At 33.4% G+C, this 19,712-nt stretch overlaps 4 protein-coding genes across 6 annotated transcripts; 1 reads left to right on the top strand and 3 right to left on the bottom strand.

Annotated features, from left to right (window-relative positions):
- Nucleotides 1–339: 339 nt before the first annotated feature.
- Nucleotides 340–2,200, top strand: LOC114413445 (probable WRKY transcription factor 41). The gene is made up of 3 exons (XM_028377865.1): nucleotides 340–996; nucleotides 1,104–1,232; nucleotides 1,347–2,200. The coding sequence occupies exons 1-3, from the start codon at nucleotides 665–667 to the stop codon at nucleotides 1,975–1,977; spliced, it is 1,092 nt and encodes a 363-aa protein (XP_028233666.1). The 5' UTR covers nucleotides 340–664; the 3' UTR covers nucleotides 1,978–2,200.
- A 182-nt stretch (nucleotides 2,201–2,382) lies between these two features.
- LOC114413446 lies at nucleotides 2,383–3,367 on the bottom strand. 2 transcript variants are annotated; one of them, XM_028377866.1, is made up of 3 exons: nucleotides 2,976–3,365; nucleotides 2,843–2,860; nucleotides 2,383–2,756 (listed from the first exon to the last, which is right to left on the bottom strand). In XM_028377866.1, the coding sequence occupies exons 1-3, from the start codon at nucleotides 3,349–3,351 to the stop codon at nucleotides 2,578–2,580; spliced, it is 573 nt and encodes a 190-aa protein (XP_028233667.1). In that variant the 5' UTR covers nucleotides 3,352–3,365; the 3' UTR covers nucleotides 2,383–2,577. The 2 variants fall into 2 exon arrangements, with proteins under 2 accessions (XP_028233667.1, XP_028233668.1); XM_028377867.1 differs by lacking the exon at nucleotides 2,843–2,860 and having other exon boundaries at nucleotides 2,388–2,756; nucleotides 2,976–3,367.
- A 2,793-nt stretch (nucleotides 3,368–6,160) lies between these two features.
- Nucleotides 6,161–6,973, bottom strand: LOC114413444. The gene has a single exon (XM_028377864.1). The coding sequence runs from the start codon at nucleotides 6,930–6,932 to the stop codon at nucleotides 6,420–6,422; it is 513 nt and encodes a 170-aa protein (XP_028233665.1). The 5' UTR covers nucleotides 6,933–6,973; the 3' UTR covers nucleotides 6,161–6,419.
- A 3,429-nt stretch (nucleotides 6,974–10,402) lies between these two features.
- Nucleotides 10,403–19,449, bottom strand: LOC114413443 (probable GABA transporter 2). Of its 2 annotated transcripts, none has more exons than XM_028377863.1 (7): nucleotides 19,290–19,449; nucleotides 18,993–19,223; nucleotides 17,544–17,641; nucleotides 15,530–15,626; nucleotides 15,307–15,437; nucleotides 14,979–15,215; nucleotides 10,403–10,949 (listed from the first exon to the last, which is right to left on the bottom strand). In XM_028377863.1, the coding sequence occupies exons 1-7, from the start codon at nucleotides 19,351–19,353 to the stop codon at nucleotides 10,560–10,562; spliced, it is 1,248 nt and encodes a 415-aa protein (XP_028233664.1). In that variant the 5' UTR covers nucleotides 19,354–19,449; the 3' UTR covers nucleotides 10,403–10,559. The 2 variants fall into 2 exon arrangements, with proteins under 2 accessions (XP_028233664.1, XP_028233663.1); XM_028377862.1 differs by having other exon boundaries at nucleotides 15,530–15,716; nucleotides 19,290–19,447.
- Between the last annotated feature and the right edge of the window lie 263 nt (nucleotides 19,450–19,712).

The following is a 19,712-nucleotide window of genomic DNA, read 5'->3' as shown; positions in this document are numbered from 1 at the left end:
GGTCTTCTATGTTTCTTCCTTTCTCTTTCTCTTAGTAGTAAGGGACCAAAGCGACCACGCGGAGTGAGGTTTGAAAATTCCCTTCATTCGAACCCTTCAAATTTAATCATGCCTCGCAGGAACATGGACCCTATCATTAACCAATAATAACTTATCTAGATGACAGTGGACTCGGTCAGCTTTCTTATTCATCACACTATTCACTGACCAAATACCGGTCTTAGCTGAAAAACTCGCTTATCTTAGTCAAACTTGGACTTTCAACCCTCCAACACTTGCTCCTTATTTGCCACTCAAAGGTAGTATTAGTACCACTCTTTAAATACATACAAGGCCTTCTTCATTCAGCAACAAAACATACCTTACTCACTAGCCTAATTTGCTCCTTTAGCCTCACTCCTGCTCTCTTCTACGTCAAATCCTAAGAAACCCATTTGAAATTTGAAATCTCGTTCTGGCTAATTCCATGTTCATTGTTTACTATACCTCACCACTCCAAGGGTCTCATAAATTTCTTCTGCTTCCAACTCTGCTCCAGAAAAAGAAACTGTTGGTTCTAGATACAAGTGGGTTTCCAGAGTAGAAGTGAGGCTATTGGGCATGAGATAAACAGCAAGCACCATCATCTACGACCCTTTTGACTATATTATAAACAACACAAAAAATGGAGAGTGACTTGAGCTGGGAGCAGAACACGCTCATAAATGAGCTAATTCAGGGGATGGAGGTAGCAAGGAAGTTGAAGGCAGACTTGAGGATGCCGTATTCAGTTGACTCAAGAGATTTGCTTGTGCAGAGGATATTATCTTCTTATGAAAAGGCTCTACTGATTCTAAGATGCAATGCATCATCAACTTCCGAGTTGCAGGCCATGAGTCAAGCAACACCAACTTTGCTACCCGAGTCCCCATTATCTGTCCATGGAAGTCCTCTGCGCGAGGACGTTGATGGGACCATCAAGGATCACCAAGAAGTTAAACATGATTCAAAGAAAAGGTGAATTTTACTATACAGACTTGGTAGCAGTTTTCTGCCACATAAAGATCAGCTATGTTTGGTTCTACGGCTCCTAACTATTTGTGTTTCTTTTTAATTGCTTTCAGAAAGGCAACGCCCAAATGGATGGATCATGTAAGAGTGAGCTGTGAAAGTGGTCTTGAAGGACCACATGAAGATAGCTACAACTGGAGAAAATATGGTCAGAAAGACATCCTTGGAGCCAAATATCCCAGGTGAGAGAACTTTCCTCTATCCTGCTTTAGAAAAGAATCACAAGTTTTTCTTAAGGATAAAATTGCCTTCACCTTGGCCAGCTTCTAATAAACAACTCATTGTGACAATTGCAGAAGTTACTATAGGTGCACCTTCCGCAACACTCAGGGCTGTTGGGCAACAAAGCAAGTGCAGAGATCAGATGAAGATCCCACAGTATTTGACATAACTTACAGAGGCAAGCATACCTGTTCTCAGGGAAACAATGCCGTTCTGCCACCTAAGTCACCAGAAAAACAAGAAAAACCAACACACAGTCATAACATTGATATTCACCGTGCACAGGCATCTCAAGAAAGCCTTACAAAGTTCAGAAACATCTTGTCTGTCAACACAGATAATCTGAACAATGGAGATATGGCATATCCTTTCACTTTCCCTTCAACTTCATTTGGATGCATGAAACAAGACAACCACAGCTTGATTCCTTGGGCCCTGGAGAACGAGTCCTTCTTAAGCGACCTATACCAAACACACCTTTTATCCACAACAATACCAGAATCAAACTATTTCCCATCTCCAACTTTCCAGATGAATGTGTTTGATGGGATCTACAGCAAGCCACATTCGGAATCCGATATCAATGAGATCATTTCCACCAACACATCAGCAACCAATTCTCCAATTCCTGATTTCAATTTCTCACTTGATCCAGTGGAAATTGACCCAAATTTCCCTTTCAATACCCCAGGACTTTTCTCCTGATTGCATTTCACTATAAATGGAATACTATAAGCACATAGTCTTCCTAAAATGGGACAACTTCAGACAGCAGTAAAATTGTAGAATAAAGAATGAGCAACTGCAGCACTTATGAAGGTCCTTGTGGCTTGTAGTCAATATCAGAATTACAATTTTGGCACTGAGTTAGCAATTAGCAGTATGTACTTTTAAATAAAATAGTCTCTCCAAATTTGCATTGGTACAACCTACAAGACACATCTTTAGCAGAAGAGCTGAAGAGCATAGCAGTCACAAAGAACAGCTAACTAAACCAAATTAAGTTACAAGATTACATCATCCAAAAAAAGAATATTATTCATATAAGAGAGCTTTTAGAACATTATTGAAGGGTAGTAAAGGGAGCAGATAAAAAATTACACATCAAAATTGGATACGCTGGCCAAAACTCTGTAACATTTCATTCGAATTGATGATTTAATTACACAAATATCCAGCACTTATATCCACTTTATTTACAACACAGCCCATGATCATGAAATTATATAAGTATATAATGATAGTGAGAAACTGACAATAGAATGACTTGTAATATCAAATCTGCATTCTACGTTTCTTCTTGTTCTACTCGTCCAAGCCTGAATTGGGAGTGGAAGCATTTTGATCACGTTGTGAATTTTCAGCTTTTCTGAGACCCTCTCTGAGACCCAAGACAATGAACAAGTTAGTGAGAGTGAGGAGCGACTCAGCCCCACCGTGTAACCAGTCTACATTGGACAAAGAAGTCCCATAATGCACCTTCGCTGCCGTAACATAAAAACACAAATCAAACATTCGTCCATCTTCATCATTTATAAAATTGAACATAATTTTAAACAAATAAACGCACCATAAATTCCAGCTGGTACTGCTCAATGGCAAAAGGTTCAAAACACAGCAAATCAGCAACCTTAATATGTTAAAGCATCTAATAAAATAATTGGAGCAGAGAGAGAGAGAGAGAGAGAGAGAGGGAGACTGACTTGTGGCTCCAACAAAGGCAAGCAAGAAGTAAAAGCCGAAGAGGGTGAGGTTGGGAGCGGTCTTGGACTTGGTAATGAAGTACAAGAATCCGATGTATGGAAACAAGGAAAACGCGAAGAGCTGGGATGCGATGCTCTGGGAGTCAATGGTAGGTGCCCATGGATCAACTGGCAATGGCAACCCGCACACGATCCCTCTTCTTTTTCTGCAAGTGTTTGATTCAGTGATTCTTCTTCTGAGGCTGAGGCTGAGGCTGTTTACGTATTCATGTTGCAGAAATCTTGTTGTTGGAGGTTTCAGAAACTTAGGGGGTTTGCAGAGGGACAAAAGGGGCAGGGACAAGTTAATAGTAGCTGCCATTTCAATCTTGTTCATTCGTCACTCAAACTCAACTCTCTTCTATCTCATCATCATTGGGACCGTTCAACTTTCCAAACGGGCTGGCCCAGTTACTAACTGGCCTATTGGACTACCCTTCATTTAATGCCTAAAACTTCCTGCACCCCCACCATTACTTCTTGTGCCTCGTTACATTTCAAAAAGCTCAATTCCAATTTTTGCGTTTTGGATGAGCTTTTTCCAAAATGCGATGGGATGCAGTAATTGCATTTTGGATTGAACTTTCCAGAATGCTGTAAGGCACAACAGAAAGTGATAGTGAGAGTGCATTAAAAGGTGATAGAATTATCCAAAATGTTGGTTGATTAGATTAGATACTGCAAATCTAAAATACTATTATAATTACTAATTTGCTTCCAATTTAACTAATTTAAATATTGATTTTAAAAAAAATATATTTTGTTTTAGGCACTATTTTTTTATTTTATTTAATATAAAATAAATCAAGTTTTAAAATATAAAGTAATCAAATAAATCTTTAAAATCTTTATTTTAGTTTTTTAGTTAAATAAATGAATAAATAAAATATAAACTAACGGGGACAATCAATATACTACTCCAAAACTAGAAATGACATTAGTAGTTTTGGAATTTATCTGTTGGGACTTGGGAGATCAATCTTTTAAATAGATATTAGTACTTTAAGGGATTGATTTTTAACTTTCAACTAAGGAATACCTTGGATAAAAAAACAGTTTTTGAGTTTTGTTTGACTTGTTGTAAATTAACTCACATTTGAATATTTGATTCAACCTACAGCAACTACAAGATTGATCCCAAATTCCAAATGGGTCGGATTACCTTATCTTTCTTCATAAAATAAGGATGGATGTTACTATTGGCCCAGTAAAATCACTCTTGGCTCCTACTAGTAAAGAGTACATACCAAAGTATCTTTTTCCCATCCACCTTTTCCCACTTCCCCTATTTTCATTCTCCTCTCCTCTTTCCCTTTCTTCACTCATTTTCCCTTTTTTTCCTCTCTTCTCACTCATATGCTATCAAGTTTTTTTTTTTTCATGGTCCAAATAAAATCATAATTTTATTGTACAAAATTTTACATAACAAAATTATAATTTTATTTTTTTCGGTTTTGTTGTTCAACCAAATCAAAATTTAGTTATACAAAGTATTATCTAACACAACCAAATTACATTTTTTTTGTGTTGTACATTTATTGCACAGTAAAATCATGATGCATTACGAAATTGTGATTTCTTATGTAATAGGGGTGCAAAAATTGTGCATCGTGATTGGCATAAACAACAGTACTTTCTTAATTTGTCTCCGCAGGTTTAATTGCTTTCAGCTAATATAATTGGCATAAACAACAGTACTTTCTTAAAATCTTTGCAGGCGCGCATGTGTATAAAATATGAAGATAACTCTCTTAAATCAACTACCTTAAGGAAAAATTAAATAAACAAAATGACAATCTAACAACTTTTTGATTTTGAATTCCTGTGCAGGCGTACGTGTATAAATAAACCATGCTACCTCATAATAGATTATTGATTAAATTTGAATGAAGTTCATAAAGTAATTTCATTAAATAGAAAATAACTAAAAATAGAAAAAGTGAAAAGAGTGATTTTTATTTTAAACACACTTTTTATTAATGTTTTTTTGTATACCAGTTAACATTAGTGGTTGCAAAATAGGTTAATTTGCTTTAAACTTGCCTTAAAAGGCAAGTTGACCCGCCAGTAGAAATGGATTGGAAAACAAAATTCATCATGCTTAGATGTGAGTTGGTTGGTTATAAAATATCGGGTTGACAGATTGACCTATTATGACAAATTAGCGAGTGATAAAATGTTGACTGAATGGATTGATTGGTCAAAACTCACTAAAAAAAATCTTAACATTCCAAAAATGCAAGGTTATTGATGTTTTCCTTTGTTTTTTCCCTTCAAACGTTAACTTAAAATTATTGATACTACTATATGATAGGGTTTATTTCCAATCCATTCATCTGGTTTGCTTGCCCTGTGGTCATCTCTAACAAAATAAGGGATAAGATGAGCTCCAATCTTTAGTTAGATGGTCCAACAATGTTACCATCATAGAAATGCACTAAGTGTTATATTTTAATAAGCCTGTTGATCATTTGAGTCACTTAACTCACTTTGTCATTTTTTACCGGTTAGACAAGTTGTCTTACTAGATTCAACTTGCTTTGTCACTCATAATTAATATGATTGTGTGTATTAACATCATATTTTAATTTTAAAAAATTATAATCAGTGTTATCTCAACTATACAAAAACAGAAATCATAAACACACATTTCCTCTTTTATTTCATTTATACTCTTTTTTTATTTATTTCTTTTTTCATCACATTACTTATCAAATCTATTATTTTCTTCCTCTGCTTTTATTTCTTCCCTTTCTTGTTTTTTTTACCGCCTCAATCTACTCCGAAATGAAATGGATCTTCATTATACTCTGTACGAAGAGGGTTGAGAATTTCGGGTTTAGTAAAGTTTATTTTATTTTTAATTTCATTCTATCACGTGACTTGTTTGATTATACATCTTATGTCATTCCTCGATCTGTATTACTATATAGAAATTGTAGTAAAATTTTAATATCATAAAAGTTCAAACCTTTGTAGTTGATAAACCACTTCGGCCGTTGCCCATTGGCCTGAAAATGGATGCACCACCACCCATATACGCGTCTCCTACCCAGTTGACTCCGGCCGAATCCTAATTATAGTGTACCCTTAAAGTCATTTTCGCTTTAATTTCGTTTGCCGGAAGAACTTTCGAGTATATTTTATTTTATTTAATAGTAATGATAATTCACATAAACGTCCAAGTTACAGATTCGTATGCGATCCCAGGATTCAATGTTGCCTTGTAAAATAAAAATTAAACAATTGCGTCGTGAATCATAAAATTTGAAACTTATATATATATATATATATATATATATAACAAAAGCATTAAGCCACTATATATACACATATGCTAATTGCTACGTTATGACATGAAATGATAATAATTATTATCATCATCTAAAGACTGAGCCAATTGTGTTAAGCACACGAAATACCGATAGAAGCGGTGGCCATAAACCGCTCCGACGCTGACTTTCTGACGAAGGAAGTGATATCTGGCGAAAGAACACCCACCTCAAACTCTGGAAGTTCGGGAATTGTGGAGAGAACCGGTTCGGACTTATCATAAACAACGTAGAAACGGTCATTGGAATATTTCTCTGCCACTTGGAAAGTACTAATATTGTTACTAGTACTACGGGTGCTAGAGATCCTCAGTTTGTTGCGGGACTTGAAAACAAATCGAAGGAGTTTCTGGAAGGTTCGAGAGAACCTGAAAGACTTGTTGTTGGACATGGGTGGTTGTGGTTGTGGTTGTGATGAGAGACAACGTTCGGGTAAATGAGACATGGAAAGAGTTCTTCTATTGCTCGGGGAATTCGCTATTGCCGTGTTTAATTGGCGTTTGAAGGAGTTGAGCTCGTAGGAATCATATAGGGTGCTGCCACAATCCCAAACTTGCCTAAGCTTTTCTTCTCTCGATTTCTCCATGTTGTGAAAATATATAGTGTTTTCTTAATTTTAGGTTGGATACTATATAGGAGGAGGTTTGAGAGGGAGAGAGAGTGACGTTTGACCACTTTTATGTGATGGTTGGTGAAGGATTAAACGCGGTAGTAATGACTTTGTGTTATGACATGGAAAGTGTGGGTTTATAATAAGGGTTTCACGTCCCGCGGATATTGACCACCATTACCATTAAATCCGTGAGGATACTTTTATTTTTTCAATTTCGGTGCCAGCAGTAATATATTTTTTGCTAGCTGCTTGCTCTACATTGGGCAAATCATTAAATGGATTAATATTGAAAATAGATGAGAAGGAGTGGGAAAAGGTGGGACACCGGGACGTGGAATAAAAGTGGCCTTGAAATCTTGAATCATGTGTGTGTAGTGTGTAAGTATCATGTCACATCGCACTCACACGTACTAGTACATACTTGGCTATAAGTGCGATTATGTTCAACCATGGATTAATTAATGGATCATGAGTTAACTTAATTAATCGACCTATTAATTAAATTAATAATCATGTGGACGCGGTGGCCTTGCTAATCTATACAACCTCAACAAGTTTAAGTATTTGCGTTTTCATTGTCGTCCAAGTTACTGGGTGCTTCTCCATGAATATAAGAATTGATCATCACATAAGTCTTCTTTTTTCTTTTTTAAAAAGGAGACCACTTAAAGTCTTAAACCATAATATAAACTTATATATAGAGCCACTATAGAATTATTTTGAAACACAAAATTAAATGTTCTATTACACCTGTGTGATAATGCATTTTCATGATAATTTGGTTCGACTCTGAATGCATTAAAATTAATAATTTAGTTTCTTCAAAATTAACAAGATGTATAACTTTTTGGATCTTTCATTGAATAATTTAGTTTTCATCATCTAAAAATGCATAAATTAATATGGAAACTTTAACTAATAAAGGTTTCATGCTCTCACTTAACTTTAATAGAATCTTTTGACTTGTTAAAGAAACTAATAACCGTTCTACTTTTTTTTTTTAATTAAGATTACCAGCAGTTTTGTCGAATTGAAACCTGAAATGTACAAGTTAACTACTTAAGAAGCTGGAATACGCAATAACCTAAAACCTTGTGGAAAGATGCAAAACGCAGTTATCAGCTTCCAGGTGTACACATGCACACTTTTCGGATAGAGACACTTCAAAGTGGCTGATGATAAACTCGATCGTGATAAATATGTCATGAAAAGTATGGGTAATGTGAACAACTGTGAAATTGGAACTCTAATAGGAAATTTGACTATGGATTAGATAAGTTTGGGCAGGAAATGCAGTAGGCTAACTTTGAGTAAATAAATTGGTCATTTTCATGAGGTACCGTAGATTGAATATATGACAAAACAGGATCCACGACAAGAATAAACTATTGGATATTATATGTTAAAAGAATGTTTCCACGATTTAAATTTATTTATTAAATTGGTTTATTCACATTTTAACAACTTAAAATAAATTCAAATGCTTATAATAAAAATACTGTTGTGTGCATATATAGCCGGTAAGTTTTTTTTTATTATTACCTAATGAGAATGCAAAACATGCAAAATTAAACTTGAGGTGCAGCACAATACATGCCAAATAAGACTACTCACAGCGACCAACCCAAGTTTAACGCGAAGAAAACCTACAAAAAGGTACACTTAGTACGAAGACCGTGCTAAGCGCATGATTACCGTCATATTTTCTAAACACAGTCGTCACGCTTAGTGCGAGGTCGTGCGTGAATTTTAAGCTAAGTACAGCTATAAAAAGAGGTGCAAGATGAGGAGAAAGACACATTGAGACTCAGAGCTTTCTACTGAACACACACCCAAAATTGAGTATCTCAAATATGAGAAACCCTCCTCCCCCCTTCTCCGCCTCTATCCTTATTCTTTTTCTTTTATTCCCATTAACCCCTAAAGTGTTAAAGTCTTTCATGATAATGAGATGTTAAATCTCCATTGTTGGGAGTCTAGCGGCCAAATTCTTGTAATGTAATTGTTTCCTACTATCTATTTAATGCAATGCCAGTTTTTATTATTCTTTTTTATATTTATTATTATTGATTGTGGTTTGATCACCCATATTTCATGCATCTATTTAGGAAGTAAGCATTGGAAAGTATTTATTTTTTAAAGAACTGATAAAAGACATCTAAATGAAATCATGTCTAGGAATAGAATGATCATGTTTAGCTTATTCATGCATCTCTATTCTTAATAAAATTTACTATTTTATCTTTCCAAAAAAATTTGGGGGAGAAAACAGATAAATTAGGTTCTTTTACTTGAGGAATCAAGGTTAGAGTATCATAGTAGATGTGGGTAAAAATTATTGGAAAAATATTAGATAGAAAAAAATTATTAACATTATATCATGAGTAGTTTGATATGTTAGACCCCAACACATCTGCATTCTGAATTCATCTTTTGCATTCAAAATATTGTTTATTTTTCTTGTCTTTCTATCTTTTACCTTTTCCCTTTAATTTCACTCATAATTTTTTATCTCTTCTATTTTGTCTATTGCTTAAAAATTGGGTTTACACCAATTTAAGTACAAACAAAGTTATTGTGAATTTGACACTTAAAATTCCATTTTAAATTTTACTACTTGTGACAATTTAATGCACTTGCCAATGAATTAATACACAATGAGGTGGTGACCCGATGGTGTGGTGTGGAGGTGGCATTGGATGGTTGCGGTGGTGATGTTTGAATACAACGGTGATGTTGAGTGGAGGGGGTTAGAGTTTGCTTGGAAGGGGAATGAAAAAAATGGGATATTAAGAATTTTGGAGTGCGCCAAGAAAAAATTAGTGACATTAAGTATTTGCCTTGACAAGGTAGGACATGTAGAAAATAGAAGTAACCCAATCCAAACTTTAAACATTATATGAAACTGACATTTGGGCTTTAAAGCCCACTAACGTTATAACATAATAATAATCATATGGACAAAAAAATTAATCAAAAAGAAAAATTGATATATTACTTTTATAGAGAAAATGTCTTTTTTACATGAGATAATCATATTCCAACTAGTAAGTTCACTTTAGGTGGTAGGACTTTTCTCAATATTTAATATAATTGGATATTTAAAACTTAAATTTAATATCACTAGTTAAATTATAAAAAAAAAACCTTAGATTAGTTGATTCTTTGTGATAATAAAATAGTCGATATAATAAAGATGTAAAAAATAATAAACTATGTTTTTATTGTGACTTATTTATCAAACATTTAAATTTAAGTTGCTTATGAGCATTATTGTTGATTTTATATTTATGACACCAGTATTATGACCCTCTATACATAGATATTGAGAAAAAATGTACCATTCTTCTTTATTTTTCTAAATAAAAAGTAAATTTTCAACATTAAATATTTAATTTTTTAAAATTCCATAATCAGTGTGCAAAAACATATGCACACAAAACTTCAATGAAGAACTGCTTTTTTTTATAAATTTTTTTTCCAGGTTTTGAAAAACCAATCTAGAGCGTATACACAAACCCACCATGAACTCCAATACATCACCAATGCTGGGAACAGTGCTTTTATCTATCTGCATTGATGATTTATGTATGCATTAGGTTAATCCACAACATCACTACTAAACAACTTAAATTGGTTGGCATCAAGAACCAATTTCCTTATGGAAGAGAATGCACCCATCATTCCAGCACCCGTGAATATCACCATAATTGAGACGTTGATCCAGTAAGTGAAGGATGATTTTGGAGGCTTGTATTCCATGTTGTATAGAAGCATAGGCAAAATGAAATCTAGAGGGATGAAACCAATAGCACCAACCACACCGTTAATGTCTCCAAAAAATGGTAGCATGGCTGCCAAAACCCCACAGAATATCATGTAAATTGTTCGGAGAATTATGCGAGGAATGAGATTTCTTTTGGAAAACATCCCCTGCCTCACATCAGCTGATTTCTTCTCCATTATCTCATAAGCAACTTGAGAATAAACCTGTCACATGTTGGGACAAACATTAAATCTTGCTCATGGTTGTTTTGTTTATGGAATTTATTTACAATGCACTAAGTGTCAAGTTTTCTTTTTGTCAAAAGAATAGTGTAAAATTTTCTTAAGAGTATCATCAATCATAAATATACATAAATGTTGGTTAATTTTGAAAATCGAGATAATCCTGGATAAATCTGAAGTCGTGTATAAACACTTTCAGATTGAATCAAATTTCGGGATTCAACCAAAATTGTTCAATCGGATAAAATCAGAAGATTATAATTCAAGAGTTTTGTTTTGGTCTTGTGAGTTTTTCACATGTTATGCTTTCTGAACCAGGATGATTATTTATAATCAAAGAACAGGTGGCTATTGGCGGTTGATGGAAGTTATTTATTTTTTAAAAATTGCCGTTGATGGAAGTTTTAGTAACTTCCAACCGTTGATGGAAGTTTTAGTAACTTCCATGTAACTTCCAACCTTTGCCTAAACCGAACATCTCGTTATTACATTAAAACAAGCGTGCACTCTTATTTTAACACAATAAAGAGATCAATTACACTAAAATGTCCAACAAACCTCCCCCATTTTAGTGTAATTACCGATCAAATCACCAAAGTCATAACATACCACAAACTACTGCATAGATGAAATATCGTGACGATTGAATTTCATCTTAGCAAATTACACGTTTCAAATATTCGAATATCAGGGTGTCACTAAGGATTGAACCCTTTCTATTCATAATGAATACATGAAGATAATCTGCACAATAGTTTATAACATTACTCTTGCTCGACACTAGTTTTACTAGCCTGTGTCCCTATCCTTCATAAGCATATCAAAGCCAAGTCCCAGCTTCTTGAAGCGGCTAAACTTCATGCTTATATAGGTAGTCCTTTTCTTTCTTGCACCTGCAAATGCAATTTTTCAAAAGAACCATTAAGAAGTTATACTTCAACCTCCTTAACTTGCAGAACCGAACACATTCCTTTTGGGATACTTTCGATGATGTGTTCCAATCTCTACATGTTAAGCTTTCCACATTGAATTCAGCACCTAATGTCATATTAGATGGGAATTGGGTATCTTAACATAAGAGATTTCAGATGGACTTTAATCCTAATCCCACAGCCGACCTTTTCACGAGATCTCTACTTAACCCTTTGGTTAAATGATCGGCCAAATTATGCTGAGTTCTCACAGCCCTACATCCCCAAATTTTGAGATAACTCAAATTTGGTGTCTTTTTGTGCCAAAGTTCATATGGGGTAACCTTATTCCTTTTGTTAGGAATTTGGTTCAACAAGTAACAGGCTGCCAACATAGCCTCACCCCAAAATCCTTCACTTAAACCCGAATAGGATAACATGGAATTCACCATTTCTTTCAAGGTTCTATTCTTCCTTTCGGCTACACCATTTTGTTGTGGTGTATAGGGAGCTGTAGTTTGATATATTATTCCAGTAGATTGAAAATAAACCGGATCATAATACTCACCTCCCCTATCCGTACGAAGAGTTTTGATTAGTTCATTTTGATGAAGTTCTACCTCTTTCTTATAAATTTTAAATTTATCAAGAGCTTCATCTTTTGTATTTAATAAATATACATAACAATACCTTGATGCATCATCAATAAAAGTAACAAGATATTTTTTATGACCTAATGATGGAGTAGCATGCAAATCACTATGAATAAGGTCTAAGACTTTAGTCTCACTTTTAACATCCTTAAAAGATTTCCTAGTGATCTTGGTCAACATGCAAGTTTTGCATTTTTCAATGTTCATATCAAAAGGAGGAATCATACTTGTTTTTGACATATCTTTTATTCTTTTGTAATGAACATGTCCTAATCTAGCATGCCAAATTTCTGATTTTGTCATATTAGTTATAGAACTACACGAGGCCATACAAACAGATTCATGAACAAAAAGAACATCAATGTTTAATTTAAACATTCCATTACAACGATAACCAAATCCAACAAACGAACCATGTCTTGACAAGATGTACTTGTCACTTTCAAGTACTTGCTTGAAACCACAATTATTTAAAACCATACCAGACAATAAGTTCTTACGAATACCAGGTACAAATAAGACATTATCCAAATACAAACTTTTTCCGGAAGTAAAAACTAAATTCACACAACCTAATCCTAGGATTGGTTCAGTTGCAACATTGCCCATCTTCACAATAGAGCCATCATCGATTGGTCTAAATTCCTTGAACCAACGACGATCTTTGCACACATGGCTTGTTGCTCCCGAATCAAACCACCAAGCAACGTCATCATCCTGCACATAGAATGCATCAGATATTAGTGATACATAATTTGAATTCGTATTCGAATTAAAATTATTCACTACAATCTGACCTTGTTGCTTTTCAGGATCATTAGACCCACTTGGACCAGCCTTGTTCTTTCCTTTGAACACCCGGCAATCCCTCTTTAAATGACCAGGTTTCCCACACTTCCAACATGACAATTTTGTCTGTTTGTTTGGACCTTTGTTCTTATTTCCTTGAAATTTTCGTTTGTTACCTTTAGCATTGTAATTTTGCTTAACTGTTCCACTTTCCTCTACCATATTAACGGAAGAGGAACCTGCTACGGTTTTATCATTGACTTTGTCAATTTCCTGAGCCCTCAGCGACTCCTCAATCATGAAATGACTACCGAGTTGAACCAGAGTCAACTCTTCCTTCATATGTTTCAAGGTATGCTTGAATTCTTTCCAAGAAGAAGGCAGTTTATCAATTATAGATGAAACTGCAATGGATTCATCCATTTTCAAATCATGTTGAGTAAACTGACCCAAAATCCGTAGCAGTTCATTATATTGCTCCATAACAGGCCTCGAATCAATCATTTTGTAATTAAAGAAATTACTAACTAAGAATTTGTTACTTGAGGCATCTTCTGCCATATACTTGGATTCAAGAGAGTCCCATAATTCCTTAGCAGACTCAACATTTTGATAAATATCAAAGAGAGAGTCAGACATACCGTTCAGAATGTGTCCACGACAAATGTAATCGTCGTTCTCCCATTTCGAACGCTTCCTTGTTTGATCCAGAGTTTCGCCTTCCATATACACCGGCATCGGTGTACTCAGCACATACACCACATTCAATGCTGTCAAGAGAAAGTGCATCTTCTTCTGCCATCTTCTGAAATCCTGCCCTTCAAACTTGTCCAACTTTGCAAACTTGCTTGTCATCTTCAAACTATCGTTCGTCATCTCGAAAGATTTGATTCAATCTTTTGTTGGTTAATTTTGAAAATCGAGATAATCCTGGATAAATCTGAAGTCGTGTATAAACACTTTCAGATTGAATCAAATTTCGGGGTTCAACCAAAATTGTTCAATCGGATAAAATCAGAAGATTATAATTCAAGAGTTTTGTTTTGGTCTTGTGAGTTTTTCACATGTTATGCTTTCTGAACCAGGATGATTATTTATAATCAAAGAACAGGTGGCTATTGGCGGTTGATGGAAGTTATTTATTTTTTAAAAATTGCCGTTGATGGAAGTTTTAGTAACTTCCAACCGTTGATGGAAGTTTTAGTAACTTCCATGTAACTTCCAACCTTTGCCTAAACCGAACATCTCGTTATTACATTAAAACAAGCGTGCACTCTTATTTTAACACAATAAAGAGATCAATTACACTAAAATGTCCAACAATAAATGGTAAGATTGTTAATATTTGCAATAATTAAAAGTCATATCTATTAAACAAGAAATTATTGTATGGTCTTAGACCAGATAGGTCTGGTCAATTCCTATCTAAAACATAATCAAAATTTATTTGATTCTTTTTTTTGAAACTAAAAAAACTCATTGATAAAGATTATGGTCACGTTGTGGTCCGTACTAAATAATGTTTTTAGTGTATAAAAATTAAATTCTTTGAGCCCACCCTAAAAAAATCAAACAAAACCAAATAATATTTTCCCATGACAAAACTCAATCCTGGTCAATTGCCCATTCCATGAAAAAAGAGAAGCTTGTTCGCTTACCAGACCAATGGCAAAGAGTTGAAGAAGAACAAAGATGATTGCAAGTCCAAGAACCCAAGTTGGAGCCAAAGGAGGTCCACTATCTGGCAGCAGACTCTTCAAAATGTTTGAGTTGGATTTGTTTCCAAATACCCAATACCCAGAAACTGCAGCAGAGTAGAATGTTACAAAAATAACGGAATAGCACATAAAAAGGCCTTTTACCATCTTCCCAGTGGCAGGGGGTGCTAGAGTTGCCTGTGTTATTCATAATGACATACATGGTCAATGTAACATACAAATAAAGTAAATTATTTGTGTCTTATACAGAAAGAGGAACAGTGGGTACTTGTATCTCGGGCAATATGCCATTCCCAAATATTGCTGCAAGTATGGACATGGAAGTGAAGGCACTGAAGGCCCTTGCAGACTTCTTAGGTTCTAAGGAATAGTCCCTTGGAGGGGCATTTTCTGATGTACCTGCAAAATGGTTGTAACTTTCTTAAATCATAGGACCATAGGTACCATACCAAATTATGTCTTTAATTCTATTGTAGCACTAATGAAATTACCTGCATGAATACAGGCACCAACCACCAGGATGGTGTAGCCCAGGGCGAAAAGTAGTGAACACAAGTTGATGTGTCGCAGGGAATGAAAAGAAGGAAGCTGAGATAAAACTATCATTATCACTGTCACCATTGCTATAAAGTGGTACAATTTGAGGGGTCCATGAGGTGAGATATTGGAGTACATGATCTTCCATAAAAAAAGGAAAACCAAACAATTAAAATTTAAAAACTGAAATATTTTAACCAACGCCATTTACTTGACACTAATGTTTAATATTCCAAATCATTAATGTATACTCTTGAACAATATGCAGCAAAAGCAAAACATAGTTTGCACAGTATAAATGGTCCAAAGCTCTTCAAATCCGAATTCCCCGTGCTCACGCAAGAAATTCTAGCTTTGATTATTTTCAGGCAAAAGGAAAAACAATAAAAATCCAATAGCTAGCTTAGAATTGAAGTTTGTAAATTGTAATGATCAATTATTAGTAGCTTAGAATTGAAGTTAGTCGTATATCCTTACTATTTCATTCAGTACAGCGTGAAACTAGTGAGTAATTCAACAGTAACATGACCACCATCAGTGTAAAGTTTAGCAAAGGAGAAATTTGCAATTACTTCAAGGTTTTTAATTTAAATTTTTATTTGCTATTATTAGTAATTATCTGTCATTTAATAATTTCACCTTATTTTAAATTCTTAATTTATAAATATAGAATATAATTATTTTATTTGAATGTTTTGTTACGTTGAATATTATAAATAAATGGTTAATGTAGATAACTGACAAACATTACATAATAATAATAATAATAATAATAATAATAATAATAATAATAATAATAATAATAATAATAAAGTATTAATTTTTTTCTCTTCCTAAAACATTTAAAACCTAATTAAAAAGAGGTATATTATTTGTAGGACATTACTTTTGTTTTTTTTTTCCATCAAATCAATTATTTTATCGTACAACTTTATCTTTCTTCTCTTTCTATCTGTCCTTTTTATTGTGAAAACTTATACAAGGAAAGGAAATTATACAAATTCAATCTCATCGGAAAATGGCCAAAAGGATTATTCTAGATTTATTGGTCCAGGCCGAAATGCATATCATTATCATTTGTGTGCAAAATTACCTTCATGATTAACCAAAATTTCAAATTTTTAATGTGTAGAATGGTGACTTAAAAAATCACAATTACAATCTCGTTGCACCACTTGTGAAAAAAGCAGTCTATTATTGAATTTGAATCTTATGATTTTCTTCCTCTCTCTCTTTTTTCAATGAAAATATATCATTTTCACATTGACTAGCCTCTTAGCCATTTTCATTTGTTTCTACTCACTACAACTCATCAGTTCGGCTAGACCCCGGCCCTAACCATGGTTATGTCCAGTTTAAGTTTAACATTACTGTATACATCTAAAGATGGGCTGTAAATAAATTATGAGTGGAAATTTCCGTTACTAGTTATTATCAACAGTGAAATTCAGAATTACAATATGTAAGACTAATTGATTATTTTGTATATATACTACTTTCTCATGTTTTAAATATAAGGAATAAAGTTTTTTTTTTCTTAAATATAAATAAATCTCAATTACTTTTATCTTATTTAATGAGATTCTCTTTAAAATATTTTTCGTTTAATAAGATTAAAAGACTTTCTTTTTTAATACTGAATATAAAATTTTAATGAAAAATAATTTAAAAAATATATATATTTTTTAATTATAAATGATTCAATTTAATAAAGTTAACTAATTTTTTTTCATGAGTATGAAATATGTCTTTTTTCTTCTTGTTATAATGGAGATAGGAAAGAGTATAAATTATAACCCGTTGCTTTCATTGATATATGTCACTATAATCCTCCGAAGTGTTTATATTTTCTTTTATATGTGTATCTTGATTGGAAAATGACAGAAAATTAACCTCAAATGAGTTTAATGTATAATAATTAAGTAGCAAATCAATCGATAATAACAAATATTGAAACGGGAAGCTAACCTGAAGGCATTCCCCCGCAAGCAAGATTGCCCCTACGCCAACGCCAGTGTTGATTGCCGTTTGAATAAAGATTACAAAATAGAACATCCAACCGGACCCTGTTAAACGACAGCAAATCTTACAAACCATGTGACACGTCTTAAGTTGAATTAATTATAAATGTGATGTATCAGCACAAAAAATGATATACACACAGTATTGTTTTGTTTTTGAGTAATAGAATTAAAAAAAATAGTGTAGAGTTTCATATAAAAAATTTATGACCATTATCCTCTTAAATTTTCTACTATAATTTTATAAAGAAATTTCAAATTTTTTTTTTGGTGAATAAAGAAATTTCGATGTGATCCAAAAGATAACATATCTTACCAAACTATGATCATCGGTGCACAAATTTGGGCCACATATAATTTGTGAGCGTAAGTAATCAAAGTAAATTAGTCAGATAAAGCCCAAAATTTCTGCGCCAAATAAAAAAGAAAAAAGAAAATGCCCTGGATAATATTGTAAATAGATGTAAGCAAGTTGGATTCCAATTTAGTTTGATTGAACTTCTGGTATAGTTTATATTGACTTCGGTCTCTAAATGATTTTTTTATTTAATTTTATTTTCTTAATTATTCTTATTATATTTATAAGTTTTTTTTAATTATTTTTTCAATTATTTCTCTTAAACTTAAAACTATAAATTTTCTGTTTTCAAATTTAAAATTTTCATAAATAAATTTATTTAACACTGGTGTTTTTGCTCTCCTACATTACATGATCAAATCCAATATATAAATTTTATAGTTGTAATTGTTTATCATAAAAAGTAAAAATCATCCATATCATATGAAGTAAATATATATAAAATGATCTAAATAAAATTTAGTTTAATTAAAAAATTTAAATCAGTATACAAGTTGAAAGAGATAAATTATATATAATAAAAAAGATAAGAATTCATAAGTTATCATTAAGAAATAAGAGAAAAGCCTGTGAGATTGGAAAAGAGAGTAGGAAATTAATTTAAATTAGAAAAAGAGATGAAGAAATCAAGAAAGATCTAAAGAAATTTAAAATTAAGAAATAAAGAAAGAAGATAAATCTTATAAAAGAAAATTTTCTAAACGAAAAATATTTGCACATAAGAGGTGTAATTCACCTTTTATACATAAAATGATCAATTAAAATATCATATTTCACAATTCCTACCTTTGCACCTTTAAAATGATTTTGCAATCCGAATTTGTCACAAGCCTCTAATTATTTAAATCTAAGAGTCTTTAAGGAAAAGTAATAAAAAAGAATTGATTAAACAAGTCAAGAAGACAGTTAATGATGAACCTAACACGCAGTCTGAAAGCGAGGAAAAGGAGAAACAAGAAAGTTAAAGTTTTCTTGTTTGTGCGGTGACACAAACCAAGTAACGTAACCATGGTAGCATTATGCATAGTAATGACGCACCTAAGACGTCAGCGGCTAGTTCCCGGAAACGAATATGCCGGCGACCGGATTTTTCGCAGTGATCGAGCACTTTGGACATGAGGAAGTAAGAGTAGAAGGTGACGATCCCCATCACCGTCAAGCACATAAATCCAAGTCCCCACCCCAATCCCCTGAACGCGTATGGCAGGGTTAGTATCGTGGGTCCAACAATTGCGGTCGTTAAGTGAAACCCCGCATGCCACCATTCACCTGTATCATATCATGTTATTATGTTAATTTCTTAAGCCATGCATATATATATCTTAATTTCTTAACCTTTGGATTGGAGAACGAAAGCAGCTCCGCCGTCCTCCTCATCCCCCTTTGGTGGTTCTGCCATGGATATGCCCTGCTCCTCAGCTGTTGACTAAGTAGGATATAGAGGAGGAGAATCCATGAGACCACATCTTTCTTTATATAAGATATGTTAGGTGTGTTTCACTTATTTATCTGTTTGATCCCTTTTTTTTTATTTTGAAAGAATTTTAATCTGACTTCTTTTTTTGTCTAAATTATAGGTATGCTTCAAATAATTAAAGTTAAAATAGTCGTTGATCAACATGTTTGATGGTAATTTAACTTATTTTGCAATTAAGTTTAACTACTTTTGGCTTGGACTCCGAAAACAAAGTTGAAAGGAAAGACCTAAGCGTGCGGAGGGGGGGGAATATTTCTATGATTGAGCCGTATGAAACTAAC

The sequence above is a fragment of the Glycine soja genome, chromosome 5 (assembly GCF_004193775.1).
Source record: "Glycine soja cultivar W05 chromosome 5, ASM419377v2, whole genome shotgun sequence".
Lineage (NCBI taxonomy): Eukaryota > Viridiplantae > Streptophyta > Magnoliopsida > Fabales > Fabaceae > Glycine > Glycine soja.
The sequence above is the reverse complement of the archived record's forward strand: the minus strand, read 5'-3'. Positions and strand labels throughout refer to the sequence as shown.

Coding starts and splice junctions, on each gene's coding strand:
- LOC114413446 (XM_028377866.1), bottom strand. CDS start 3,351: ATGAACAAGATTGAAATGGCAGCTACTATTAACTTGTCCCTGCCCCTT.
- LOC114413443 (XM_028377862.1), bottom strand. CDS start 19,353: ATGGCAGAACCACCAAAGGGGGATGAGGAGGACGGCGGAGCTGCTTTC. Junction 19,224..19,289: donor TTTCGTTCTCCAATCCAAAG/GTTAAGAAATTA, acceptor GATATGATACAG/GTGAATGGTGGCATGCGGGG. Junction 10,950..14,978: donor AACTCTTTGCCATTGGTCTG/GTAAGCGAACAA, acceptor AACATGTGACAG/GTTTATTCTCAAGTTGCTTA.
- LOC114413445 (XM_028377865.1), top strand. CDS start 665: ATGGAGAGTGACTTGAGCTGGGAGCAGAACACGCTCATAAATGAGCTA. Junction 997..1,103: donor AAACATGATTCAAAGAAAAG/GTGAATTTTACT, acceptor AATTGCTTTCAG/AAAGGCAACGCCCAAATGGA. Junction 1,233..1,346: donor CTTGGAGCCAAATATCCCAG/GTGAGAGAACTT, acceptor TGACAATTGCAG/AAGTTACTATAGGTGCACCT.
- LOC114413444 (XM_028377864.1), bottom strand. CDS start 6,932: ATGGAGAAATCGAGAGAAGAAAAGCTTAGGCAAGTTTGGGATTGTGGC.